Consider the following 25,457-nt stretch of genomic DNA (forward strand, 5'->3'; position numbering starts at 1 on the left):
CGGTTACTGAACGAACATGTATTATTTCAACCCTCTCCACAACCAATCGGAAGACCAAAATGACCGAAAAGCCCACGACGTCGCTACCACATACAAGATAAGAAAGACTTGCTGACTAATCAGGCCCGCATTCCAGAGAAGCTCTCCGGGTTCTCGGTACAGGAACTGTCATTAGTGGCGCATCCCCTAACGAGCAGCGACAGTATTAGATTCAAGGTCAGCCCGCGGTCCAGAAATACTCGAGATCGTTATTTGCAGTCCATTAAGAGCAGGAGGTCTTTACCGTCGCTGGGTTGCAGGGATTCCAAGGGCCGGACCCTGACTCAGTCCGTTCAATCGTACGAGCAATCTTTACGCGCAATTCACGACAGAAAAAGAGAAGGTTTCGGAAGAGGAAGGGGGGACAGAAAACGAGGAGGGAAGGGGGACGAAGAAAAGGGTGGTTGGGTGGGCCCCGACTTGGCTTGGCGGCGAAAGAGACAGGAAAGGAGCAGCAGGACCGACACGATGATCTTTCTCCTTCATTTTGCTCTCCTCTCCCGAGGTTTCTCTCTTGGACGGTGTACACGTCTCTCGTCCGGCTATCTATCCCTTCCGCGATTCTCGTTTGTAAGGTATTCTAGTTCGTTTTCTCTTTTGTCCTCGTTCCACGGTACGTTGGCAGAGGCCACGGCGAAGCCAGGGAGTGGTTGTCCTCCCACGGTCTCTCTCTCCATGGCTACGAGTTTTCGTTCGGTTAGAGGAGTCGGCGGGCGCCCATTGCCCGTCACTATCCCCAGTTTCCGCGCCATTTCTCCGTAACGCGCGCCATTTCCTCCCTCCCCCACCCCCTTCACCGTGTCGCCCTATACTCCTCTTTCTCCAAAATCTCCCTTTCTCCAAGGCCCCCCTCGCTTCACCCCCGGCTCCACCCTTCGGACCCTTTCTACGGTTTTTCTTCTTTCTCCGTCGCCGCCGGCGCCCACGACATACCCTCTCTCTCTCTCTCTCTATCGCTCCCTTTTTCTCCCTTCCGCCCCTCGCTGTTTGTTCTTTATTTGGGTTATTTGGCCCGCGCAAATACCACCCTCCACACCCACCCAACGCCCTGGGACACCGCTCCCTTTCGCGGATAAGCATGGGAACGAAATTTTTACCGATACACGCCCCCGTTCGGCGATTACGTATGCGTGAGCGCATTCACGAGACCCGTCGCCTCACGGTTTAGCGATTCGTTAAACGTTTGCGCGTGCCGGACGCTCCTGGGAAAGGGCCCGGAGACGGCCCTTCGACGAGTCCTAGGGCTCCGCGACAATGGAAGGTGGAGACAAAGGCGCGCCGCCACCGGAAGGAGGGACACACGCGACGGCCAGGACGATTTTTCAATCTCGTGGCTGCGGATGGATGGGTGCTATGGTCAAACGTAGAAATTGGGTTGAATTATAGTACAGTCATTTTCAGCGGTGCTTCAGAGGCAACATGCGTGTCTGTGCAAAGAGTTAAAAACCCATGGTGTATAAATAAAATGTTTGGAACATTGCCGACGTGGAACAAGATAAATGATAATAACCGAGCACTGTAAAACGACTGGGACCCTTTGTACATTTGTTTGTATGGCCCTCAATTGCGAAATTGTCCGTTATCGACCACTTAGGTCCGGCGTTCGCAGCCGCGAAGGCCCTAATTGACAAGCGTGGCGTTTTGGCGGGTCGGATTCCTAATTTCTTTTTTTTTCCTTTTTTCGTTCCTAGATCGCGTGTTCTCGGCCGCAGGCGACCTAGCAAGGTCTCGAGCGATTTTTAATGCCTCGAATCTCGGCGAGCAACGCGTTCTCCCGTGTTCACGATTTTTAATCAACGTGTCGGATCAACCCGCGGCGCCCATGCTGCCCTGCGGACTATAATTTCGCGGTAAACGGTGCGACCGCCGGCTTAAGAACAGGGAACCGACGCGACGAACCCGCCGCTCTCGGATACGCCCATTTCAAATACGATTATGCTTGCTCCTCGTATATCGGCTTTTCTTTATATAGAAATGCATCATCGACCAGTAATCTGCTTCCCCCGCCCGATCCTCGAAATCGAAATTTAGGGTGTACCCGGTGTCCGAGCATTTGTTTTGTTCCAGTTCCAATTATGTTCATTCATTTTTGCAATTGCTACCAAATGGTCTTCAGTCCAATTATTAAGCAGATTTATTTTAAATGGAAATGGTGTTCCGATCATGCGACTATTCGTTGCACACGATTCCGAAACGAAATGGCCGCCTTCTTTCGACAGTCAGCTGCTCGTGCAAGATAATTAATTGCTCTTTAATGGCTTGTTCCGGCGACGGATGTGTATGCTTTCTTCAATTAATTGGAAGCACAGCTGTGTTACGATGATTCGAGTGTCGGTCCCTTTGCGAACAGAAGCTACCCGTAAAATTGAGGATGGGGTGAGACCCCGTTCCAGTGCCTTCTGAAAGGTATTACCACCTGGAGGCTGTATTGACTGTCAGAATCGTGATCGTACTGCCTGCAGGAAGCTCCTTCGATAACTGCGGCTATTAATATGGAGCAGGCGGCACGAATTTACGACTTCAATCGTTTGACGGACGAACGAATTGGTAGAAATGATATTCAGAATTATTTGCTTTTTTCTGATTGAACAGTCATTTATCTCGGTTCATCAAAAATTGAATAAGTCGAATGATACGTGAGAGGAATGATAGAACAGGTTACTTCAAGAAATATAAATGAAAACAGCAAGCATAATTTTATTAGAAAAAGGACTCGATCTTTTGGATCAGGTTTTTGAACCAAACTGATCGATTCTAAAGACTGCTATTTCTGGAAAAACGTTTACGTTTCAGACAATTTCAATGTTAGAATTTTTTAGTCGAGCCAATGCGAATTTTTCCAACAGCTAACCAGCTCCGCGAACGAATAAAGGATGTGCAAAATTATATTTATCAACAAAAACAGTGCTGTATATCAAACTGAGCAGCGCGAGTGTCATCGCCATCGGAAAAATGGCTCGTAAAAACGCGTTTTGCGAAGCGTCGTGGGAAGAGCGCGCAATTCTTAGTAAATCCGGCGGCTCCCGTCACGATCACGACAATATTATTGGTAAGGCCCTGGTGCGGGGGTGAGGATCGGCGGCAGAAATATCAGGCCGATCTATTCGTACCGAGCTTCATCTGGCAGTGGTCCAAGTCTTTCGTCGACCTAGGACACCCGCGCGTATGTCGAGGTAGCGTTGACAGGAACGGCAGTGAAAATAAATATCAGAATCACAGTGTCTCGGGGCCGGGGCTGACGAAAAACCAGAGAAGGGTGGACGGGTCCTGAGCTGACGTGGCACGTCGTCGCTCGTCGATAGAAATGGAGACCCCGGAGGGCGTCCGTCCGGCTTCCGGTCGGTGAAATGGCTTTCCTCTCGCATCTCCGACGCTCGCCTTTTTCGAGCCAAACACTGTCGCTTCTCTCGCCGAGGCGGTTCCCATCCCTTCCCGATAACTCGAACGGGCCAGAAGATGGCACACGGTACTGAATTAACGATCGCCGACGGGATTCCGGAAGGAAATACCCCCGGTGGCCCGTCCCACGGACAAACGGTGGATCCGAGCTTTTTTTAAACTCATCAGACGCACGGGATTATTTACCGCACCCTTGCCACGCTCCATTAACCCCCAGACGTTCCTCGGAAATGCCCGAGCAGAAACGTACTCAGGTGACTTCACCCGTTTCTGCTTCACCCCTTAATTCTGCGAGCGATTCCAGCCGTACATGCTGATTTCGAGCATTTTGTTACATTTAATCCTCCGAGAAGCAATTTACAAGTTGTTCAGATTTCATTCGAAGCGATGAATCGATAATTTTCGATCATCGGCAACGTACGCGCGAGTTGCTAGAAGTATAAGAGGCCGATACAGGTGAAAATTAATTAAAGTCGTGAAACACGGCAAGATGCGGCAGATCGCAGCCAACATTCCTCGGTTTCGTTATCTGGTTGCTGCGCCGCGTGCTACTCCGCGCAATTACAAAGTTAGATTAGCGAGCCCGATTCCCGGGATTCGAGCAAGTTTTAAATGAAACATTTTTCTGGTTTAAACGGGACTTGCCCGGCCGGGTGGAGTTGGCTATTCGGTTGACGTGTAGGACTTGTGGGAGGAATACGCCGTTTTATAATGTGCGTTTAGTCAAGCCTCCGGAACATTAAAGACTATTTATGGCAACCACGTATCGATTCTACATACTCCGTTCGTACTTTATTTTATTCTGTAACATCTATTCGTCGTTGCATTCGAGAAGCTACTTTTTGTTAATATTGAAAATAACGAACTTCGTAATAGATATTCTTACAAATTTTTCTATACTGACGTAGTAACTTAAATTAATACATATTAGAGAATGTAAAGAAGATTGAGCCATTAAAATATTTGTTTTATATGTATAGTGGATTCTGTGAAGAACGGGTTAAACAATTACAGAATCGGTTGAACCTGTTTCAACAGTGAGGAAACATCATCAATCTCTATTAAAGTCGAAACTCTTTGCTGCACCTAACTTCAGGCCATTACGAGCGCGATAAATCGTCAATTTACACTTTGGATCGTTCGATGGCAGCAATGGACCGTATCGCAAATATAGATCTGCGGATCGATGGAACAGAAAAAGGTGGATATTGAATAGATGGACAGGTACCGAGGTAGAATGTCGAAACGCCTGAACCGATGGTATTAATGCAAACCGTAGAAGGGAATAGGTTTCTTTCGGGCCGACAATACTTTTTAGAGACCGTTTTCGTCGGTTCGGTAAAATCACGAACCTTTCGAGACGTCGTTACGAAGCTACGTGCCTTGCAACTTCAGACGCCTAATTCTCCTTATGATCCTGCACTATTTCGTAAACCGCAGTCGTTGTACTCCCGGGACGATCGTGCAACGAGATTCTGCGGAACATCTGCGCCAACCGGGCGCTCCTCTCTCCACGCCAAAATTGCGTTTCTTACGTCGCGAATCTAGTGGAAGGAGGAGGGGAAGGAGAAGGCTCGCTACGGATTGCCCGTAGGATTTCCTTGATTCGAAGACAACGCGAAATTACTAATTTCCCCCGTTGTTAAATGCCTGCGTTGAATTTCCGCGCGCGAGAACGCAACGCCTTAACGACGAAGCAACAGGATGCGGGATACGCTAATGGCTGACGGAGGCGGCCGATTAAAAATTTTAATTGCGCCGACCGCTTTTCAACCTGTCCCCTTACCCTCGAAGCATCCTTTTCTATCGAACAAAATCGAAAAGGCAGATTTTTTCTTGTACTACTAGGGAGCAATCATCGGTGCTACGGTAATGTTTAATATAAAATATTGATTTACGCTAGGTATTATTTTTAAGCGTTCGCTTTTTGTACTTTTCATACTGTACGAGGCTTTTAATCGTTCGAGACATCGACAATACCTATGGAAAAATTGGTATTGGTTTATTTTTAATCGAAAGCAATTGTATTTCATACTTTCCACAAATGTATCGGTTTTAATCGTGTAGAACAGGCATGTCAAACTCTTCTACCACCAAGAGCCTCATTATGTATCATAAATGAATTCGAGGGCCGCAATAGAAAAAAGCAGACTCGAAATAAAAAGGAAACCATTTTTTTTATTAACATTACTGTTACACATACAAAATAACATACGTACAAAGTTGTTTTTTTCAAGTTTACTTTATTTGAATAAAACTAAATGTTTCGAAGAAACTTGACAATGTTTTTCAGTAATCAAATTTTCAAAATTTGGTTGAATTTATTGAACTGTATTACTAGTAGCAGCTACATTCAAGTATTAATTGTTACAACGAATTCTAAGTGCAAATAAAAACTGTGAAAGCTTTCCCGGCAAGTAGAATTACAGCCCAATCAAAATTGTACCATCTTCTTGTAGCTCCATCTATCGACAAGAACGTTAATCGATGAATCCGTGCATCAAGAAAATATTGTTAAATGAGAACTGTGTGGGCCTAATGATGAAGGACGAGCGTGAGTTTCCCGGTTCGGCTGGAAATGAATTTTCACGGTTGCGAGTCGATTGTTCCCACGGTTGGTAGGATTTTTAATAAAAATTTCGACGAACGAGTTCTCGGAGCGGATGGTCGCGGCCCCGGAACGTTCGTTCCCGAGGAGGAAGGCGGGGAAGGGGTCTGGTCTGAACTCCCTCCACTTACGGGGCCCACTTTGGGCCCCCTGAGCAGCCAACAGGTCGGCCTTGAATGGTCGACCCTACTCCCGTCGAGCGCCCATTACCATCATGGCTGGTGCTAAAGCTTCTCCATCAGCCGCTTCTATATTACTAATATTATTCTGCTAGTTATGTAACGAGTGAACAGAAAGAGATTCTGACAGATACAGACGTAATCGAATTGTTCGCGCGAGAGTTCAGTCGTTGATGTCTTCATATAACTATGTTTAGGACCTCGACGTCCAACTCCGACGACAAAAGATCATAAGGAAGCAGAAACGAAAATATCCGAACGTTCTAAACACCAAATTCAGTGGCGTGAAGAGAGGATTTGTGGGAGGACGTTGCAATCGCGCAGATAATAATCGTTACTCTTTGATATAATAAATAAAATGTAGATATATCCGTTTGATACGGTAAATACTCGAGATAGCTTAGCAGACCACCATTTTTCATGGGATGCATGAATCATTTGCAATGTTTAAATCGTATCAGCATTGTTTCGGTGCCCCAACAATGAGAAAGTCTGGCTGTTAGCAACGGGATTCGCAACATTTTATGTTCCGGAGGTCCTCCTCGATGCTAGATCTTGATACACTACAGATTAATAGCTCCGCTATTGAATGGCTGCGCCGGATTCGAGATGAAGATATGCACGCAGGTGTACTCATTATCTCGGGCCAGTATTTAATGTACACGGAATGGCAGCGACGTGACCACGATCGGAGATATTGCCCGCAATTCTGCATCGCAATTGGAACTTCTTTCGGATGCTTCAATGGGAAGCCGGCAGATCAATAGGGTGAATTTCTATGGACGCCCTTGCGCCAGTGATTTCGTGCAGACGACGACGACGACGTTTCGAAGTACGTTTCTGGTGGTTCGCAGCTGTTTCACAGAATTACATTAGTGTTTCTAACATTAACAATTTCTTTCAACGTCGGGACATTTTCCTTCTCAAAATTGTGTTCTTCTTCAATTAAATTTAATTAAAGTTGTATACAACTTTCTTCAAAAAAGCTTGAAGAATAAGTTACCCAACCCTGTACTCAGTTAAACATTTTTATTTTCGATCCCAGTTTCCATAAAATAATTGAAGAAGCCCAGAAATGAGTGAGGAGTTTTACGAACTTGAAGATCAAGCTTCCGACTAGGAATTTCTCGATGAAGAGATTGAATTTGAACAATGTATGAATAGAGGATCGTTCACCGTTGTTGAACGATGTTGCAACAATTTTCTTCCGTGAACTGTACCCTCGGAATAGCTCGTATCGATTCGCAGAGTTCGCGGAGAGGTATCCGACGGGTGCGGACGCAGCAGTTCCGATGGATCCGCGGGAACGACCCGAAAAAAGGTGACTGGAACCGAGTAGACCGGTTCGATATTTTCCATTCAGTTGTTTTGCGAGCCTCGTTGAGATATGGATTTGATCACGCGAAGTGCTACTTCGGGATGTTACGTTCCATTGTTATGACGGTTTCAACGTCGGCCGATCGTGCGGATACTTTGCTGATCAGCGAAAATCCTTCGCGGCCGGTGGATATCGGTTCGACGAATATGGAATTTCGTACCACTATCTGCGGTAAGTTCGGCCTCGTTTCGCAGTTAAACGATACTCGTCGATTCGGCGATCCTGCGCGGGCCAACTTTGGGCTCTCTAACGCGCCGGGATGTTATCGATAAGAGTCTTCTACTTAGCTTGTATTTTCTCTCTCCGAGTTCTTTGCGAAACGGCGATACCGTAAAGAAAGTAGCGTGTGCCGTTTCTCATCGTGAAATTATCTGCGAAGTCGTTGCGTGCCGTTTGAGTTACTGGCGGCCATATTTAGCGTTCGGCGAAGCTGCAAAGTTGAGTAGATGGTGTTCGTTAAAAGGACGCCAGCCACATCTTATCTTCGGAAGAGCGTCTTCTGGAAGATTTAAATAAATTAGGCTTCAACCAGCCCGCTGAGTTATTGTTCGAGGCTTTTCACGGACGTTCGTGCGTGGATTTCATTAATTTCTAATTCCGCGGGACAGTATCTCGCGTGGCCTGTGTCTCTCGCAACTTGATACTCCATTGAACGGATAGTCACTTCAAACGAAACGTTCCATTACTCGTTCAACACATTTCTACGCATTCCGCGCATCGCAGAACGCTTGAAAACATTTAACACGTCTGCTGCCAATTAATAGTATGTAACAACATGTTCATTTCATTTTCTTTCGTCACACATATGTGAACGAGTTAGATGGAGATCGTCAGATAATTATGAAACATCCAGGGAGCGATAGAATGGAAACGACTCGAAGCACCTGATCACAGGTGAACGAAAATGTTCGAACGCGTGTCGAATATGAAAATGCTGAGACTAAAGAGCGGCAGTCGAGGTAAGAACAAAAGGCGGGGAGGGAACAGCGAAAAAGGTAATGGTTAAAGACAAGGTATGCCGAATTTATTACGTTTGATATGACGCAGTTAATAATAATTTACGGCCGGTTGTAATCGATTTCCAATAACCACTGTGGAATCAAGCTTTCACCGTACAAAGGCGCATAAAGAAGATAATATCACCGACACGGTGTTATAATAAGGTGGTGTGTATATAATTTTGTTATCGATATCGAAACAGGTGTTCCTTATCTTTATGCGATCGAAATACAACGGAAGCTTCCTCGCTGGCACATAATGTTCATCCCGAAACCGTTTACCAGGCACTCGGCTAGCGTACTGATTTGCGGCCGTTAATTATATGCATTCTCATCGGGGCGACGATAAACTGCCGTCTTCTCGGAAACTGCGTTTTCTGCGTTGCGCTCCAGCGCATTTAGAATTTTTATCTATACTTGTTTTTACTCCAGATATTTTTCTCGGTGATTTATTCAGTGCAGAATCCTTCGAGGAGGGTATTCAAAATGTTGCGACACGAAATTGGATGTTTTTATCGAGTTAATTGTTTCTGTTATTTATAGCGACGGTAAGGATTGAGGTAGGGGATAAAAGCGTTGGAAATTCTGACGGCGGCGCAGTATTTTTGCTTTTTTTATCATCTCGATCGATTGTACGATTTAATTTCGAGCAGAAACTTCGTCCACTTTCGTTTAAAGAACGACGCCATCGAGCCGCGAAATTTCTCGTGATTAAACACGATTCAGATTCATTTTCGCAGCGATCGAACGAGCCCGTCCACTTTTTTCAGAAGTTTATTCCTCCGTTCGCAGCATCGGGAAACGTTTTGCTGGGCTCACCCAGTATGTATGTAGAATGGAGACTAGACATGTATATAGATATGTGCGGTATCTCTACTGCACGGCCAATGGGGTTTGAATGGCCGTGATAAAATGGTATGGCTTCCGAATGTTGACTAAACTACGTCCATTGCAGGTAGAAAACCAACTGGAAAATAACAACACGGTTTGATGAATGAGCCGACGTGATGCTCGCCTCCCCAAGAATACGGAATACGAAACTTTCAATTTTTATTCTTCCTGGACAAACTTTTATGTAACAAAACAAACACGGAAAAAAGGAGTAAAATCGCTCTCTCGGGGCAAGTTGTGCGAATGCCGAAACGATTTTGGGAAAGCAATGGTTCGAATCTATGGGACCTGACCTTTTAAGAAACTGAAATGAGCGTCGTTCGCGCGGAAAATACTGTATCGACCCGAAAAATGGCGTCGGAGTCGCTGTTTCCCCGAAATGTGCAACTCGTAACTGGACCTGCGTGTTAAGTAAAAATTGTTTGCATGAACAACCAGATACAGGTAAACAAAAAAGCATTATCGCACATTGAAAATGGCACGATGTAATCAAGTTTAGCGAACTTCGCAGATGCAGTTCCGGTGCGAGAGGTTGAAGATCGTTCGACGATGTGAGAAATATTGAGCAGCTAATCAGAGTAAACGTCTATTAGGGTGGCCGGGTGTGAGCTACCGTTCGGATGAAGCAATCGAGCGTCGGTGCCGATAAATTTTCAATTAAGCCACGGGACGAGCCGCGAAGGGCCGTCGGTGTGTATTATTTACCGTGGAAAGATCGAAAAGCGAGATTCCGCGCATCATTTCGCCGGTGCTCGTACCATAAAGCGTTACGTAACGCCGCGCCGCTTGCTGCATTCAATACCGTGTGTGTGCGCCGGGGTTCTTCGTGCCACATTCGGCAGGGACCGAGAAAGGAACCGTAACTTCGGCCGACCTAAATCAACCACTTCTCGGTAACATCGGAGAGCACCGCGGAGAGGAGATACGCTCCGATCGTATCTCTATCACATAATCTCCATAAAGAATAGATCTCCCGGCTCCCGAGAAAAACTTGACCGGACCGGAGCCGAGAGCAAAAGAGAGAGGGAGGGAGAGGGAGAGAGAGAGAGCCGGAGAGCCAAAGGGGCCCTTTTCTTTATCGCGAGCGGGTCAAGCATTGTTGTATCCGTAAGTTGTGGCCAGCCTTTACGTAAGAATTTCCTCCTGGCCTGAGCGCCTTCGACGTACAACGGGGAATTTCTTCCACGTCGTTTTCTGAATTTCAAGACACCGGCGAACGTGCCATTTAAACTTTGCCTATCTTCGATCGGATTACGAATTACAGCTCCATCTTCCGCGAGGGAACAGCTGGAACGGATATCTCGGAGCGTTTCGCGCCTCTCAGCTTCGCCACAGAGCTTTAGACTTCATCAGAAAGAAGACTTCATCGAAGTCTGAAGAATCAAATGAGCTTCGTAATTAATGGACGGTGTAAAAACATCAGCAATTAATTCAGATGATTTGTATGTATAGTTACAGTACAAGAAATGATTTGACCGTAATCGATCCAGATGAAACAGCACGTTAGCCAAAATGGCAAGAACTGTAACGACCGTATCCCAGCAAGGGAGCATCGCCTGACAAAGGCCTTTATTGAAGTCGTCAAAACGTAGCCGCGTTTCCAATATACTTCGCGGACAAAGAAAATGAACGGTGTCCGTGAAAAAAGGCAGAGAGGCAAATCAAGGATAGGGAGCTTGTTCTACGTGGTTGAGAGGCAAATTGGCGAGGAGCGGCGAGCTGAGAGCGAGGAAGAGGAAGGTGGTTAAGCGTCGAGCACGTCGTCGTTATTACGCGATGAGTAGGCAATTTGCAGATCGCTGATCGTCGATCGGCGAATAACACGGCGAGACTGATCGCGAATTAATCAAAGACCATCATCGCGGCAGCAGCGATGGAAGTCGACGGCCCGTAGAAAGGAAGGGAACACGAGAGACAGAAAATGAAAGACAGAGTGAAGAAGGGGGAGCGGGGAGAGTTTGATTTTCAATCGCGCCGTTTATCTTTCGACACGCAACGACGACTGCTACCCGAGACGAGAAGAGCTCGGTGGCAAAAGGAGGAAGAACGCAATTATTTTTTCCTCGACTGCGCGTCGTCGCTGTGTCGGCTGTGTTATTAAGTCAGAGGAACAGGCCGCGCACAGATTTTTCGTGTAATTTTCAACGCTGTCGGACCAGCAGTCCCGTGTTCCTGTAATCGAGGCCGAAGGACCGATCCGCGTAACACGACCCGCGGCCGATAACGTGTTATTTCGCGTCTTTTTCTCGTCGGCAAATGATACATTGTATCCGCGGCAAATCACTTTCCCAAATAGCTCCGTTTACGCTACCCCGACATCCACCGAAAAGATCACGGTTTAATAATCGACGCTTCATAGCAACGACATGCCAATTCTTCCGTAACAGCGGGTTAGCCTCTCGAGCGTGAAACGAATCTCGAAAAGGGACGCTGTGATTTATGAAGCTGGTGTTTTTTGAGAAACAGATGATTAGGAGTGATAGCGTTCGGCAGAGTGTGGTCGGTGTAGAGCGTCGATAATTTTCATTGTGGGCTGGTGTTATTGCCAGCATACGTTACCCTTATCAGCTGATTGTCGCCCGGCCGACTAAAGCGCGAGTTAAATCCGCGCGTTCACTTCGCAACGGAGACAATTATTTATGCGACGTTTAAGCCGCGGATGTATGGAGCACGCTTAACGACGCGTTATTCAACGGCGATGGCGGAAATTGAAGCGACCGTGTGCGAAGTATGTACCACGCTCTCACCGTCGTGGAATTACGAGGTTCGAGAAAATGGCTGACTATTCGGGACCCTTTGTTCTCCGGCACACTCGGCCTCGTCGAAACAAACTGACGGCTCGGAATTGTCGGAATGGGCTTCTGGAGTAGTGCGTCAAAACGATTCCAAAAATATACGGGCCTCGGGACATGTTCGAAAATGTTCGAGGCGCTGGTCTATCATATACTGAGACGTCTGGAGTGGGACCCTAAATAAGTGTCATTCTCAAAACATACTTAAAAATGCCATACAGATGATGAATTTTGACGTACGTGTACTGGACAAAATAAGATCTTAGAACTGAAACGTTATTACCGATGCTTAAAATAAATTGCATCGTCCTTAAAACATTTTTGAGAATTCCATACAGGCATCGAGCAGGAAGAGGACGTGGCTAAAAAGCCTCTCTGAAAAGCAGCTAACCTTATCAGGAAATGTTTCAGTGACTCACGTAGGAATCCAATCGTTCGGACGATACTTCGAAGCCATGTCAGCCGTCGTCGGAACAAAACCACGGAGGTGTGTAACTCGTTGCACCAGATCTTGACGATCCTTGTAGCGAGTCGAATTTCGAAAGGCAGGAAAACGCGGCCGAAGAAGTCGGCGGATAGGTTTATCTGCGTGGTCGCTTCCTACGCCGCGTCATGTCAGGAGCGCGTGGGGCCACGCACAATCAGGACAAAGCAGATCCTCGTAAATATGCAGATGACGGGAGATAATCCAGATCTATGGCGGCCCAGATGAATCACGCGTAGGATTAAGTTTGTGTTTTCTTCGGCTCGGCTCGTTTCGTGGTCTCGGCTCTGCTCTCTCGCGAACGCCGAAGAAAGACCGCGCGCACACGAACGAGCACCGTGGACACGTTCAAAGAAACCCATACACACGGAGAGATAGAAGCTCGTGTTGGAGTACAGGGGGAACGGAGAAGGAAGAGCCTCGAGGAAAAAGGAACGAAGGGAGAAGGAGAGTGAGTGTAAAGTTAACTTAAGCAAAGGACAAGACGAAGAGGGGTTTCCCCTCGGCAGGAGATGTATGCCGGTACGGTGAACCCTGTAGGATGCAACGGGGCAGAGCATGGGAGATAGGAGGGACGTGTCAGGGTGGGGTGAGGGGGAGAAGATGGATGTCCTCGACCCCCAAATCCCCCAACCTCCAGCAACCCCCTCCACGAGCTTCCTTATCTTTGCCAGCCGTTCATCCCGGACCCTCCAAACTCAAGGAGCGGCGGCCATAATGCCTGGATGCACCACCATCCCTGCTGGCGCGAAGCTGTGCTCTCTCTCTCTTCCTCTCTATCCTTTTCTATCTTGTGCCTGAGCAACGTTACCCGCGCTCCACCGTCGCTCTATTCTCTTCCTCCAATTTAAGTCTTAATAAGGCACAAGGCAGTTCTGTTCTAATCCTCACAGCCGACGTCTTATTATCGTCGTAGATCAAACCCCGTGGCAGCAGTAACGCTATTCGAATCGCGGTACGCAAAATTGCTGCGATACTTTATGCGTTGCACCTGACTACGATGTGCCGGATGTCTTTGGCACAGCAGCGCCACGGCAAAATTCATCCCCCCCGCCAGCGTTTTATTAATCCCGGGGGCGATTCGCTGAATCTGCCATGTTGTCTATTAGGCGAGCCCGAAAAATTGCTCTCCGCGTGCTTCTGCGGTCCGCGATACGTATCCGAACGTTTTTAACAAAGCTGAAATAAACGACTATGTTTTTTATTTGAAATCCGTTGAAACTTGTGCGATTCATCTAGGTCGCGACATACAATGATTGTTGTTACGCATTAAAAATTCTACAATTATTCCAAGCAAAAGAATAAATTTTCAAAAATACCAACATAAAGATGCACAATTTCAGATTTTCTGGAAGGACAGAATAAATTCGCAAATGGAACAAGAATGAATCCACTTTGCGATAGAGCATCGACAATCGTTTATGGCGGAGGCAGGGGGTGGATCAAACCTATCGTTTTCAAGGTAGGCACGCGCCAAGTCTGAAATCTCCTCGGCTGAAATATGGCGGTAAATTTGTCGTATCCTTTAATTTTATGGGCCATATGAATCCATTATCTGAAGTGGCGGCGTTTGCGTTATAGTAGCGCATCCGACCCATCGCGTAAGGCGGCTCCTGGTATTGTGACGTCAGTTTATAGCCTCGTAAACCAGGCGGCGGTACATGGCATTAGAAAATAACCGGGAACGTGGTTTTCGCTACCGTTGTTCCGGTCCTACTGTGAAAGTATACTTCGGTCGTGGTCGGAGCACTTCAGGCTTGCTGGCTTCTTGGAACATGTGTCCGAAGAAAAAAGACACCCTGTTGGCTACCCTAGGTTCACGACCCTGTACAGGGGCTGAAGATTTGCTGGTCATCACTGCTACACCATACTTGATCATGGCAGAACATGTGTAGCTTGAAAACCGACGTTGTTGAATCCTCTAAAAAAATATCTGACATTTAAATAATCTTTTAAACTTCAATTACTTGCACTCTACTTTCTACTTAACTGCTTTACATGGACTTTACATCACTCCAACATAAATTTACTTTTATTCCACGAAAGAACTACTTCAAGGCCAAATAGATTTGCTAGTGCGATCTACTCCTTTGTTTATATTTGAAACTCTACATTTAAAGTTTTGGGATTGTACACAATATTGTATATGCGAATAATTAAAAGTTAAAAGAATAAAATTCAGCCTTGAAAACACTCATAGACCACAAAGAATTGAGCCATTACAGTTTTATAGAATATATTCCTGAAACGCTTTCACCCAGGAAGTCAAGAAATGGACCTCGTGAAGCGAAGCAAAGTTCGCTGACGAATCGCGATAGATTTAGGGGTGGTGCCTAATTCAAGGGTCCTGTAAAAGTAGAAGGGGTGGCCGAGCCGAGATTAAAGATGCAGAAGGTTCAACAGGTCCGGTCTGGTAAAATTTTCATAAAAAGTGAAACCGTACCGGCGCGGAGTCCGCTTTCGCTGCGAAAGAGGTATGCGCGGTTCTCGCAGTGTTCGACTCGCCTTTTCACCGGAGCCCCCGTCGTAATGGTGCTCACAGTTCTCCGATTACACAGAAGAAGAAGAAGAAGGTGTACGTACACGTACACGAGGATCACGTGAAGGATAAATGGGGAGTGGATAACGAAGGTACAAGAGTACGAGAACGAAGTAAGTGCCCCCAACCCCCTGTAACATAGCGCTTTAGGACGGAGGGAGCGCCATGAGCGATGTCCTGTCGGTCCACCGCTTGCACGTAGGCCACTCTCTGGCTACGTACACTTATATGTAGAAAGGATATACATATATGCTCTCTGCCGTGCTACAGTGCGATCCAAAGTTTCGTTTCTTAACGAAAGATCTCCTGGACCAGGCGACTTTCCAATCTCGAGTCAAAATTCGGAGATGCTCCTGCACAATGTTCTACACTCCCCCAACAGATCAAGTACATTGACTGTTTAAAAAATTGATTATCAATGAAAAATAAAGAATATGCTGCTATGATGCAGCTCTCAATTTAACTCGGCAAGTTTCTAAAAATGAAAGATTCAAGACATGACAAGATGATACTAAAATTGAAAATCAAGCCCTCAGAAAAAAATGAAATTTAGAATGACCACCAGTCGTTCAAAATAAAATTCTCTCTTGGAACACTCGACCGTTTCTGAAGGTTCCACACAAACGAAAACGGTGATGTCGTGGGCTCAAAGTAAATCGTCCCCGGCCCCAGGAAGACGGATCGATCGTCCCCGATCCTAATTCACGGCGTCAAGTCGAGACACCCTGTACATAAGCAGAACGCGTGTACACCGATAGGTTTCTCTCGCGTATGCAAATTAGCCAATGTTAGGTACGTATTCATGGGATCTTATCCGCGTGCACGTGTACAGGGTGAATGATCTCTCCGAGCGAGCTACCCCCGTGAAAGGAGGAGAAATTCAAATCTTCTAGACTTCTCTCGCGTTGCCCCGGTAGACCGAAGAAGAAGAAGAAGAGGCAGAAGAAGAAGAAGAAGAACAAGAAAAGACAAACACTGGAGAAAGAAAGAGGAACAAGACGACGAAGAAGAAGAAGCGTATCTGGTCTAAATTATGGGAGAGGGGGTCCTGGACGGTTTCGCGAAAGCTCGCGGGATGTATTTATGAAAAAAAATCGCTAACGGCCCCGCGGAAAAAACACGTCTCGCGTCGTATATAAGCAGCCGCGTAGCTCGGTAGGTGAATACCGAAGGAAACGGAGGCCTGTTTTGCCTCTCTGAGCCTCGATCGTCTTCGGGTTTTCGTTGCCGACGTTGCGACGCCTTCGCGTTTCGCAGCCGATCGTCTTTTGTATGGCCGATCACGTAATCGTCTCATTTACGTATAATTGCAATAACGATGCACTCGTACGTGTACTGAATTATCTCTTTATCGCATCGGGCGCTCCGAGCGAACGTCTCATTTGAATAAGTGCTGCCCGAGCTGCTCCGCCGTGGCCCGCAAGGGTTGATGAAAGCTTTCGCCGCGCATAAAGATAACGCGAACCCCGGCTCTCTCTTCCTCTTTCTCTCCAACTCCGTACAACCATCCCGGAACGACGTATTAATTCGTATCAATTCGAGGTTGTATGTTTGTCGAAACGCGCGCTGATCGCTCAACGATTAACACATTTGGCGGCCGCAAAAATTCGCCGCGGAATCAACGCGATTTTATTACATGGTACCACTCAAGGGCCATCATGTTAAATGCCAAATGCCTACTCCGAAAAATCCTGCAGAATCAAGGCAATTAAGTCAGTGAAACCAAAACTGCAGGAGCTGATTAAAAATGGAAGATACAGGGCAGTTGTCCAATAATCTAGAAACTAGTTCAATCGCAGCTCAAAGTCACCACCTGATGGATTATCGGAGGAGGACGCGAAGTGATCGATCGAGATCGTCAGCCAGCCTCCTCGGGCCTGTACTCCTCGGTGAAGGGTCGAATAATGGTCGGGGGTTCTTATAAATTTTCAGCGTGCTATTATTCTCGGTCGAGACGCGTAGCCGCGCGCGACTGTATAAGCGGCGTATGTAAATACGTCAACGGCGTTAAAGGGGTTGTAGCGGCGTAGCAGGAGGAGATCGATGCGATCAGATTAAAATAAAGTCCGGTCGGCTACTCAATCCCCGGCTCCTTCAGCATAGAAGAAAAAAAGAAGGCCTAAGAAGGTGTACAGCCGATTCAATGATCCCCGATGCGTCCGGAAGACGTGGTCCGGAAAATATTATTCAAGGGTAGCGTCTGATAAGAAGATCGCTATTGGAGCTGTCCCTTGCCGAAGAAGACTGGAAGCCTTTTTTCCCCGGGGCTATCGGGGCAGCCTATTTCTCGAGGGTCCATTGTCAAACAAGGTTCGAGCCTCTACTTCAGCCATCGCTATCGGGTCTTCGTGGTCGTCGTCGTCGTTCTTGTGCAACGTACACCGAACGGCGACAATTACAAACGAGCGAGATCTCGGACGGACAACGGCGGACGATCGACATACACGCCATAGGTACAACACGCCGTGATATCGTGACAACGCATAAAAAACCCGGCCAACTATGGCGTGGCGCGGCACGGCTTTCTCTGTCTCTCTCTCTTTCTCCCTCTTTCTCTCGGTTCTGCTCGGTTCTTCGCCTTGGCGTGGCTCGCCATGGCGTGGCAGAGCTAAGTGCGAGATACATCACGGCCACCTTCCACGGCACTTCGGGTTCTCCGGTTCTCTCGCTCTCCCTCTCTCTCTCTTTCTCTCTTCAGAACCCCCCTTGAGCTGCCCCCGCCCTGGCCACCCCCTCCACCAACACCCTTTTCACGCTAACTCCCTTTCGGTTTGGTCTTGGATAACGCGAACAACACCGCCGTAGATAAAGGGTCTTCTGATCGTAAAACACTCTCGTTAAGAATATGATCCGGGCTTACCTTCGACCAACGCGGACACGAGCACCGACCGACACACACGCACACCCCTTTGCCAAACGGGCTGCCTCCGTAGCTTAGGCTGCGGATATACTGGACGAGATTTTTGATCGCGCGAGACGCTTAGGCGAAATCCACCTGCTGTACGATTGTCCCCGTCGTTTTCGATTTGATGGGAAAATTGTGAGTAACAATACGCAATCATGGAGGTACATACATTCCCTATACAGAATTTCATCGGGTCGTTCCGCGTCACTGTGCGTTGCGATCACGATTCGGCCGCATTAAAAAACGCGCAGTATCAGCGAAAGGACGACCGTGTGCGTGTGTCGCAGTCGATCAGGAATCGCATCGAGTATACCCGCAGCCTTATTTGAGTTCTCGAACGGCGCAAAGGAACACACCGACTCGCTCGGCGAGAATTACGATCGCTACTGCCCCTCTTAGATACTGTGGCGCATATCTACCACCTCGTATAACCTCGTACACCTCGTCAGTGTATAACGAACCACCGTAAACAGCGACAAGCATCCCGGCGCGGCTCTCCTCGCTCCTCTCGGTCGTCCCGGTCGTCGCCGGCCATACACCTTCATACGTTTTCGTGTGGCCGGTGTCCCAGACGGATGAGCCTGCCCCGCTAGATTTATTCTCGAGGACGGCCATCGCGAATCGATTATTTATCAGCGGCGAGTAGACGCCTCGGGGTTGTTGGTACTTGCCGAGTGTATCCATCTTCGGATACACTCCCCTCGGCTAAAGATAGAGACGTTTTTTTCAGGGTCCTCCTCCATTTTGCCCCTCACGCGCCGAGACCAGAACGGGGTTTTCCGACTTCAGTGTAATTTCGCGTGTCCTGGCCGTGTCGTTAGAACGACAACCCGCCCCGCAACACCTCGGTTTTCTTTTTGCAGAAGAGAGCCGACCACAGAGGCCCAGCAAATTGATCGTCGCTTCATTTACAATTTAAATCGATCCGCGAGGAAGCGGACGGACGCGTTTCTGCCATTAAATCCCGAGGACCGTTTTATTGAACCGCTCCGGCAAAACGATCGAAAGAAAATAAAGTTATAATAATTACCCATAAAATATGGCGGAGCCCGCGCGAACGATCCGATGGAATTTTATCGAATTATTGAATCGGCGAGGACGACTGCGCCTCCCCCGGGACACGATACCGATAAGGTGGACGCGCGAGCCGTGCCCAGAGATCGATGGACCCAACAAGATTTATGATCTTTATCGAGTGATGATGGAGTTTCGAGAATTTATCGATCAGCTCCGGGCACACCGTTTTGAGAACCGATACCGACGATACCGATTTAAACAGATTCACTTTCCAGATCTTTGTTCCGTGCATCCTCTGCCTTCGGAGATTTTAGGGGTTCTCGGTGATTATGTCTTTAACCTTTTCGAAGACTGGAAATGATAAGTGGGGTAAGATTGGAAGAATAACTGACCTTTCGGCGAGATTAGAACGTCGATGCAAAATGCCGTTGCAGAAGTCGTTGTTGAGTGAAGTCCACTAAGTGGATAAACGTCTTTCTGAAGTTGCTGTTGCAATTTTCTGGCTGAGCGCATCCGTGGGAATCTGTGCTGCAATCGGAAGAAAGATCGCGATTATAGGAGCAACAATGTAGGCCTCGCGAGAGTTTTCTTGAACTTTTTCTTGCCTTGGGGCTTCGAGCAGAGGAAGGAATTTTTAAGTAAACTGCGAGATTGTGGACGCTCCGCAAATCTGTGTACGAAATTTTTTTAATGGAGTCCACCTATTTCGCAACAAAATTTCAAGTCTCTAGCTCATCGAGAAGTTAGTTTAAAATCAATTGCAAAATTTGTACCGAACAAACAAACAGACAGACAGACAGATAGACAAGAAAGCAAGCTAATAAAAACGTAGTAAAAAGGGGCCGCCGCGAGGCATGTGGATAAAACAAAGGAGCAGGATCAGAGTCTTCGTGCAATCGAGGAGTAATCGTGGGAGGGACTGTGCATTAAAAGAGAGTTCTCGCGTGCGGGGAGGAGACAATAAGAGGAGCGAATCGGCGAAACGAACTGCTCGCGACAAAGCGAACGCAATGAAGCAGGACGTTGTATTTCATTCTCTGTGCTCATTGGCGCATAAGATCGAGCATAACCCCGCCGGTGTCGGGATTTACAATCGCTGTTGGGGCGAATGCGTGCAGGAATGCCCGAGGTTCTCTCGCTGCAGCGCGCGCGAAACAGCCTCTTGCGGACTTGGGGCTGGTTGGTTGCGCGGCCGCCATGGTGGCTTGAATTATTCATTCCGGGGGCCCCCGCGTGCATTCGTTGCCTCGGTACCATATCAGAGAGCCGCGTCACATTAACCTAAGACACCGCGCGTTGTTTCACGTAGTATCAGCAATTAGATTTCGCGGATAATGCGCCGCCGCGGCTATGATAACCGAGTTTACCGTGCGCCGAGCGCTCGGAATCTCTCTCTGAGATACAGCCTTTCGACGAGCCATCGCTCCCGCTCTCTCCGCTAGCCGGCTCTCTCTCTCTCTCTCTCTCTCTCTCTGCTCCGCTCCCGGAATCGTCTTCAACCCCCACAGGGTTCAAGCGCGCGCGCGGACGCTCCTTGAACGTTAACGATTTTTAACGGCCATTTATATGTCCGCGGAATAACCGCCCGACCAACGACCGCATGAATATTAATCGCGAATACGCGGACCGCGCGCCGAAACCGCGGATTTCCAGACCGCGGACACGCCAAGTTCCAGCACGCACCAAGATCGAGCTTTGTGCAACGCACGAGTCCTCGTTGTTCTGAAAAGTTCGCTTTCGATTCAGAGAACTGCGATAAATTTTAAATATAAATAGTTCCCTATGAAAATTATTGAGTCAGCCCCAGCCCTTCGATCGGTCGAAAGCGATCCGAGTGAAATTTTTATGAATGACCGGATAGAGTATGAAGAAATACAAGGTGGAATTATGGAAATCTGGCGCACTGTTTCGAGCGGTGCGTGACTCCGTACTGTATAGAGCCAGGGCCCAGCCCCGAAGAAAGCCACAGGGAGGCGAAAGCGAGCGTAATGCATGCTCATGCATCGCCGGACCCGGTGATTAATGCATTCGGCCGCGGCGTAGTGCAGCCACGGGCTCGCTCGGTTTACCTGCACGTGCACCGCACGCCGCCGATTTTCTCCCTTTCATCTTCCTGGAGAATCTCTGCCCTCGATGGGCACACGTGAATCCACCGTGTGCGCACACCAACTGCCCGTGTGTGTCCACGATCTGATTCCACGAGCGTCTTACGTGACGCTAGAGAACTGCTCTCCGGAGACCGTTCCGGAGCTACGAAACAGCGACAGAATCGCTTTGTAGACGGCTTTCCGAGAACCGGACCCGTGTGTCGCGCTTTTTCCTGCATTTCGAACGAGCCGCTCGATCGAAAGATAACCGAAAAGATGTTCCGCCGATGGACGCCGACCTCTGAACTGCGAAATTGATTTTTCGACCAGTTGGAACTCTTTCGAGATGCAGATCTTCGAGGAGATTATAAATAAATTCGCAACAGGAAAGACCGTAATTGCAGCAGCCACTTATTCCCCGTGCACTATATCTCTCGCAGATTGGCACCAACACGAGCGAAACTTCAACAGTTCTAACTCAGCAGCATTTACTTCACCGATTCTCATGCAAATTCTTATTTTTATAGGTTGCTTTTGCGGATACAAGTAAGGGATAAATTTTGATCGTCGATTGGAAAGCTTCGGGTAAAAATAACATAAACATGTTATTAATGTTCGTCAATATACACGTTGCTTAGTATTTAACAAATTTGCACGTACCATAAATAGGGAGAGCTGTAGTCCAATCATAAGTAACGACGGAAAATGCATAGTTTGAAGTACGTGCAAACCGGTTTCGAACTTCGAAGTTGTGGAAGATGCACTTCGGCAGATGGAATTTATGCGGCAACCCAATATTTTGCATCGGGAAGCTCCGGTCTAGATTCTAGACCGTGGAACCGTGTATAATGGAGCTCTGTGTTAAAAGTGACCCGATATCAACCTGTCGAGTCGCCATTTTGGATCGGCCATAGGAGGACTGATGAATAATCCAATGTATCGAGTGTGTCAATAATTTTGGAATTTTCTCTGCTTTTATTGTGCGCAGCGAATTAATTTGTGCGTCCCGAATAGGAAGCGCCAGCTTTTCCACGCCCCGAATACTCCCCCGAAACGTCTCCGCGTCGCCATAAATCGGCGCCATCAAAATACGCGTCGCGTTTCATCGGGACGGGAAAATACGGCGTATTTATACCAGTTGCCCGCGCTTCAAAGTATCGGGCACTTCCCCGTCCCGATAAAATTTCGCGTAAATACCGTCGATGTCTATCTGCGAATAATTCTGCGCGGAGCTAGCCCCGTCTGAATAACGATTACAGCAGTCGGAAGTGTCCCGCACGACACGTAGGCGGTAGATTTACAAATGCGGCTGAGACTTTTCGCTAGATGCGCAACGAGAGATCCGTATAAAGCGAAACGAGATATCGTTGGAGGAAGCGAGCCCGAGCGACGTTCACGAGGGAATCTGGTAGTTCGTAAAACGCGGAAATCGACGAGTACGAGGCGTTAATGAGTCATCGGTGTCTGCGAGTGTCCGCGAGTCCTCGAGCTAGCATTCGTGCACGTAACGCCGTAATTAGCAAGCTTGTAATTGCCGGTTCGGTAGCGAATGCGCCATTTTCCTCCGGTTATTACGACAACCATGTCAAATCCCTGATACTGTCTCAATTAAGAGACATTAGGGGAGACCGGCGGGGTAATCGAACACGCTCGCCGAACGAGAGCTCATTTGCATAGATAAAACTGCACTCGGAGAAGGCGATTAGCACCGCGTCGTGGTCCCAGAGTTACTATGGCCGAGAGTTAAGGTTAGTCTCGGTTTTTCCGACGAGCCGCGTTCAATTCTAGCCGCGTTCCGAGCCATTACGCCCGAGACACCGCTGCGACGCTACGTATCTCGATAAACCTAATTAATTCCGCGGGCTATCACTTCCTAACATCCGGCCACCCACCGAGCTCGGTACTACCTTGAAGAATGTCAAGTACGGGGACATGAGACCGCGGACACACACGACTGATTATCCAGCGATTTACACGCGTCTGGCGTGTACGAAACGACGTTTTTCTCACGAATCAAAGGGCCGTTCTCGTTGACAGTGCTGTCACGTTTGACACGGTTCTCACTGTCGATGCAATCGAGACGATCGACGGACCTCCAAATGAGTCAGTAGATTGCCATTGCACTCGTCGATTATGCACTGACGCAAGGATAAAATCATTCTATTTAGAGTGCGGTGAAAATGGTTGCATACAGTGAACTGAATTCATATTCGAACGCTCTAAACAGAACGATAACTTTTTTAATATTGTACTATACGATGTGAACTTTTTTGGGAAGCTGGAGCAATTAGTTTACTACAGGATGTGAAAAGAAATTTTTTCAAAAATTGCAATTGATCGGAATTGTAGAAAAAATACTAGAAGTTTCATTTTACAACTTTTTTATGTGGGCCTATATTGAAAATTTAAAAAATACGTTTTGTAGATCTGTGTCAATTAAACGTATTCTGAAAATTGCAATTGCGATTTTTGAAAGAATTTCTTTCCACATCCTGTAATAAACTAATTGCTCTAGCTTCACAATAAACGTATAATCGTATAGTGCAATATTAAAAAAGTTATCGTATTTTTTAGAGCGTCCGAATATTAAATCGTTTCATCGTAATTCGCAGTTCGTTTCAGCTGAAATTATTTTTTATGTTAGTGTAATTATTAGGTCGTTCGGAAAGTCACTTCGTTTTCGCAAGGGAAAATGAAAGCTAATTTTCTACCACTCTGTGTTGTATGGCTTTTTACGAATTTATTTGCACCGCATAAAAAATGTTGAAAGAAGCAAAGAAAAAAAATAGTAATCTGATGGTACATCCTCTCCTAAACAGCACACAACTTCGTCTTTCGTGCACTTTTTACCCTCGCAGTAATAAAAAAGTAAAAGGTGATTTTAATTGAGAAAAACACTTGGAAAGTTGGAGAGCACTACAAGGCAAGAAATGCCGTCCGAAATGTCAGCTGTCAAGATATGATGATTTAAAATAAGGTTAAGTAATAACTAGACTCCGGATGTTTATGCAAAATAAAAAGTTTGTGCACCAATTGGAAGACGCAGGAGCTAAGTATAAATTTATGTTTTTCATTAATAATTTTTTAATGTGGCGAAAATAATATATTAATACTTTTAGGGTCTTTTAATATGTTCACTGTTTTAAATTGCACTTGCTCATTTTTGTTATAAATGCATAAAATCCGGAGTCTAGCAATAACAAATGGAAGCAATGCCATCACTACACAAAAAACGAAATTACTTTCCGAACGACCTAATAAAACGCCTCGTGTCTCAAATAAATTTTATAAATGTGGATCTTAGAAATGATTGCCATCGATAAATGGAGCCGTTTAGAATGTCTTCTATCAGGCGCACGTGGAAAATCTAGTTGTTCAAGCTCGTGAATTTCGATTAATACGTAACACTGTTCTAATAGGAGCTCCGTCAGCGGCTAAACAATCCAGACCATAAAAGAACAAGAACAGGGAAGTTCGGGGCCGTGGGGGCACATTAAAATATTCCGGAATAGTGGAAACTACCGTGGCTATCCACGTGTAAATTCACGTTTGCGGGGGAGGAGGAAGGGAGAACAAGTTGGTCGGACAACGCTTGTTATTAGCGCTTTAATTGGGTCCAGTCTCTTATCCAGCAATATTCCGGGTATAGGGGTTCTCGTACCTGCCGCCCATATGGTTGTCCTAATCCGCGGCCAGTGGCAATCCCAAAACTACTAGTAATGAGACACATGTGGACAAATTCGTATGTAGTATTTCCCGATGACTCTTTTCGGCATGACAAACGAAAGAGAGAGAGAGAGAGAGAGGTTTAACGAATCTGCTTTTTATCTCGTCGAGATCCTTTTTTCAAAACCGAATGTCTGTATTCGAGAGACAATTTGTATTTAATTGAAATACAGAAACTAATCTGGCGCGTTAACGATAACGGTGCCTATACGGCCGGGCCTAAAAATCGCTTTACAGTGGCGTATCCCTGGCATGGGTGCTCAAAATGGCGAACTGGTCCAACTGGTCCCCCGATCGATTTTTCTTTCTTTTAGGCTCATTCAGTCTGTCCCCTTGCTCGTCGAAAAATCGCGCGAATTTTTCGGCCCGGGCTTCGGGTTACCTGGTCAAAGGGATAATTTCTCACGCTCTATTT

General features: G+C 47.0%; 1 protein-coding gene across 2 annotated transcripts in view; it reads right to left on the bottom strand.

The window, feature by feature from the left end:
• LOC143208192 (uncharacterized) overlaps positions 1-25,457 on the bottom strand; it is a 90,287-nt gene that overhangs the window by 51,819 nt on the left and 13,011 nt on the right. For both annotated transcript variants that reach the window (XR_013008861.1, XM_076422360.1), the window contains exon 2: positions 19,622-19,757. Coding sequence is in view for 1 of the 2 variants with exons in the window: in XM_076422360.1 (XP_076278475.1) it covers positions 19,622-19,757 (136 nt within the window). In the remaining variant the exon portion in view is untranslated. The remainder of the gene's footprint in view (positions 1-19,621; positions 19,758-25,457) is intronic.

This window comes from Lasioglossum baleicum, chromosome 4 (assembly GCF_051020765.1).
Source record: "Lasioglossum baleicum chromosome 4, iyLasBale1, whole genome shotgun sequence".
In the NCBI taxonomy this organism is placed as follows: Eukaryota; Metazoa; Arthropoda; class Insecta; order Hymenoptera; family Halictidae; genus Lasioglossum; species Lasioglossum baleicum.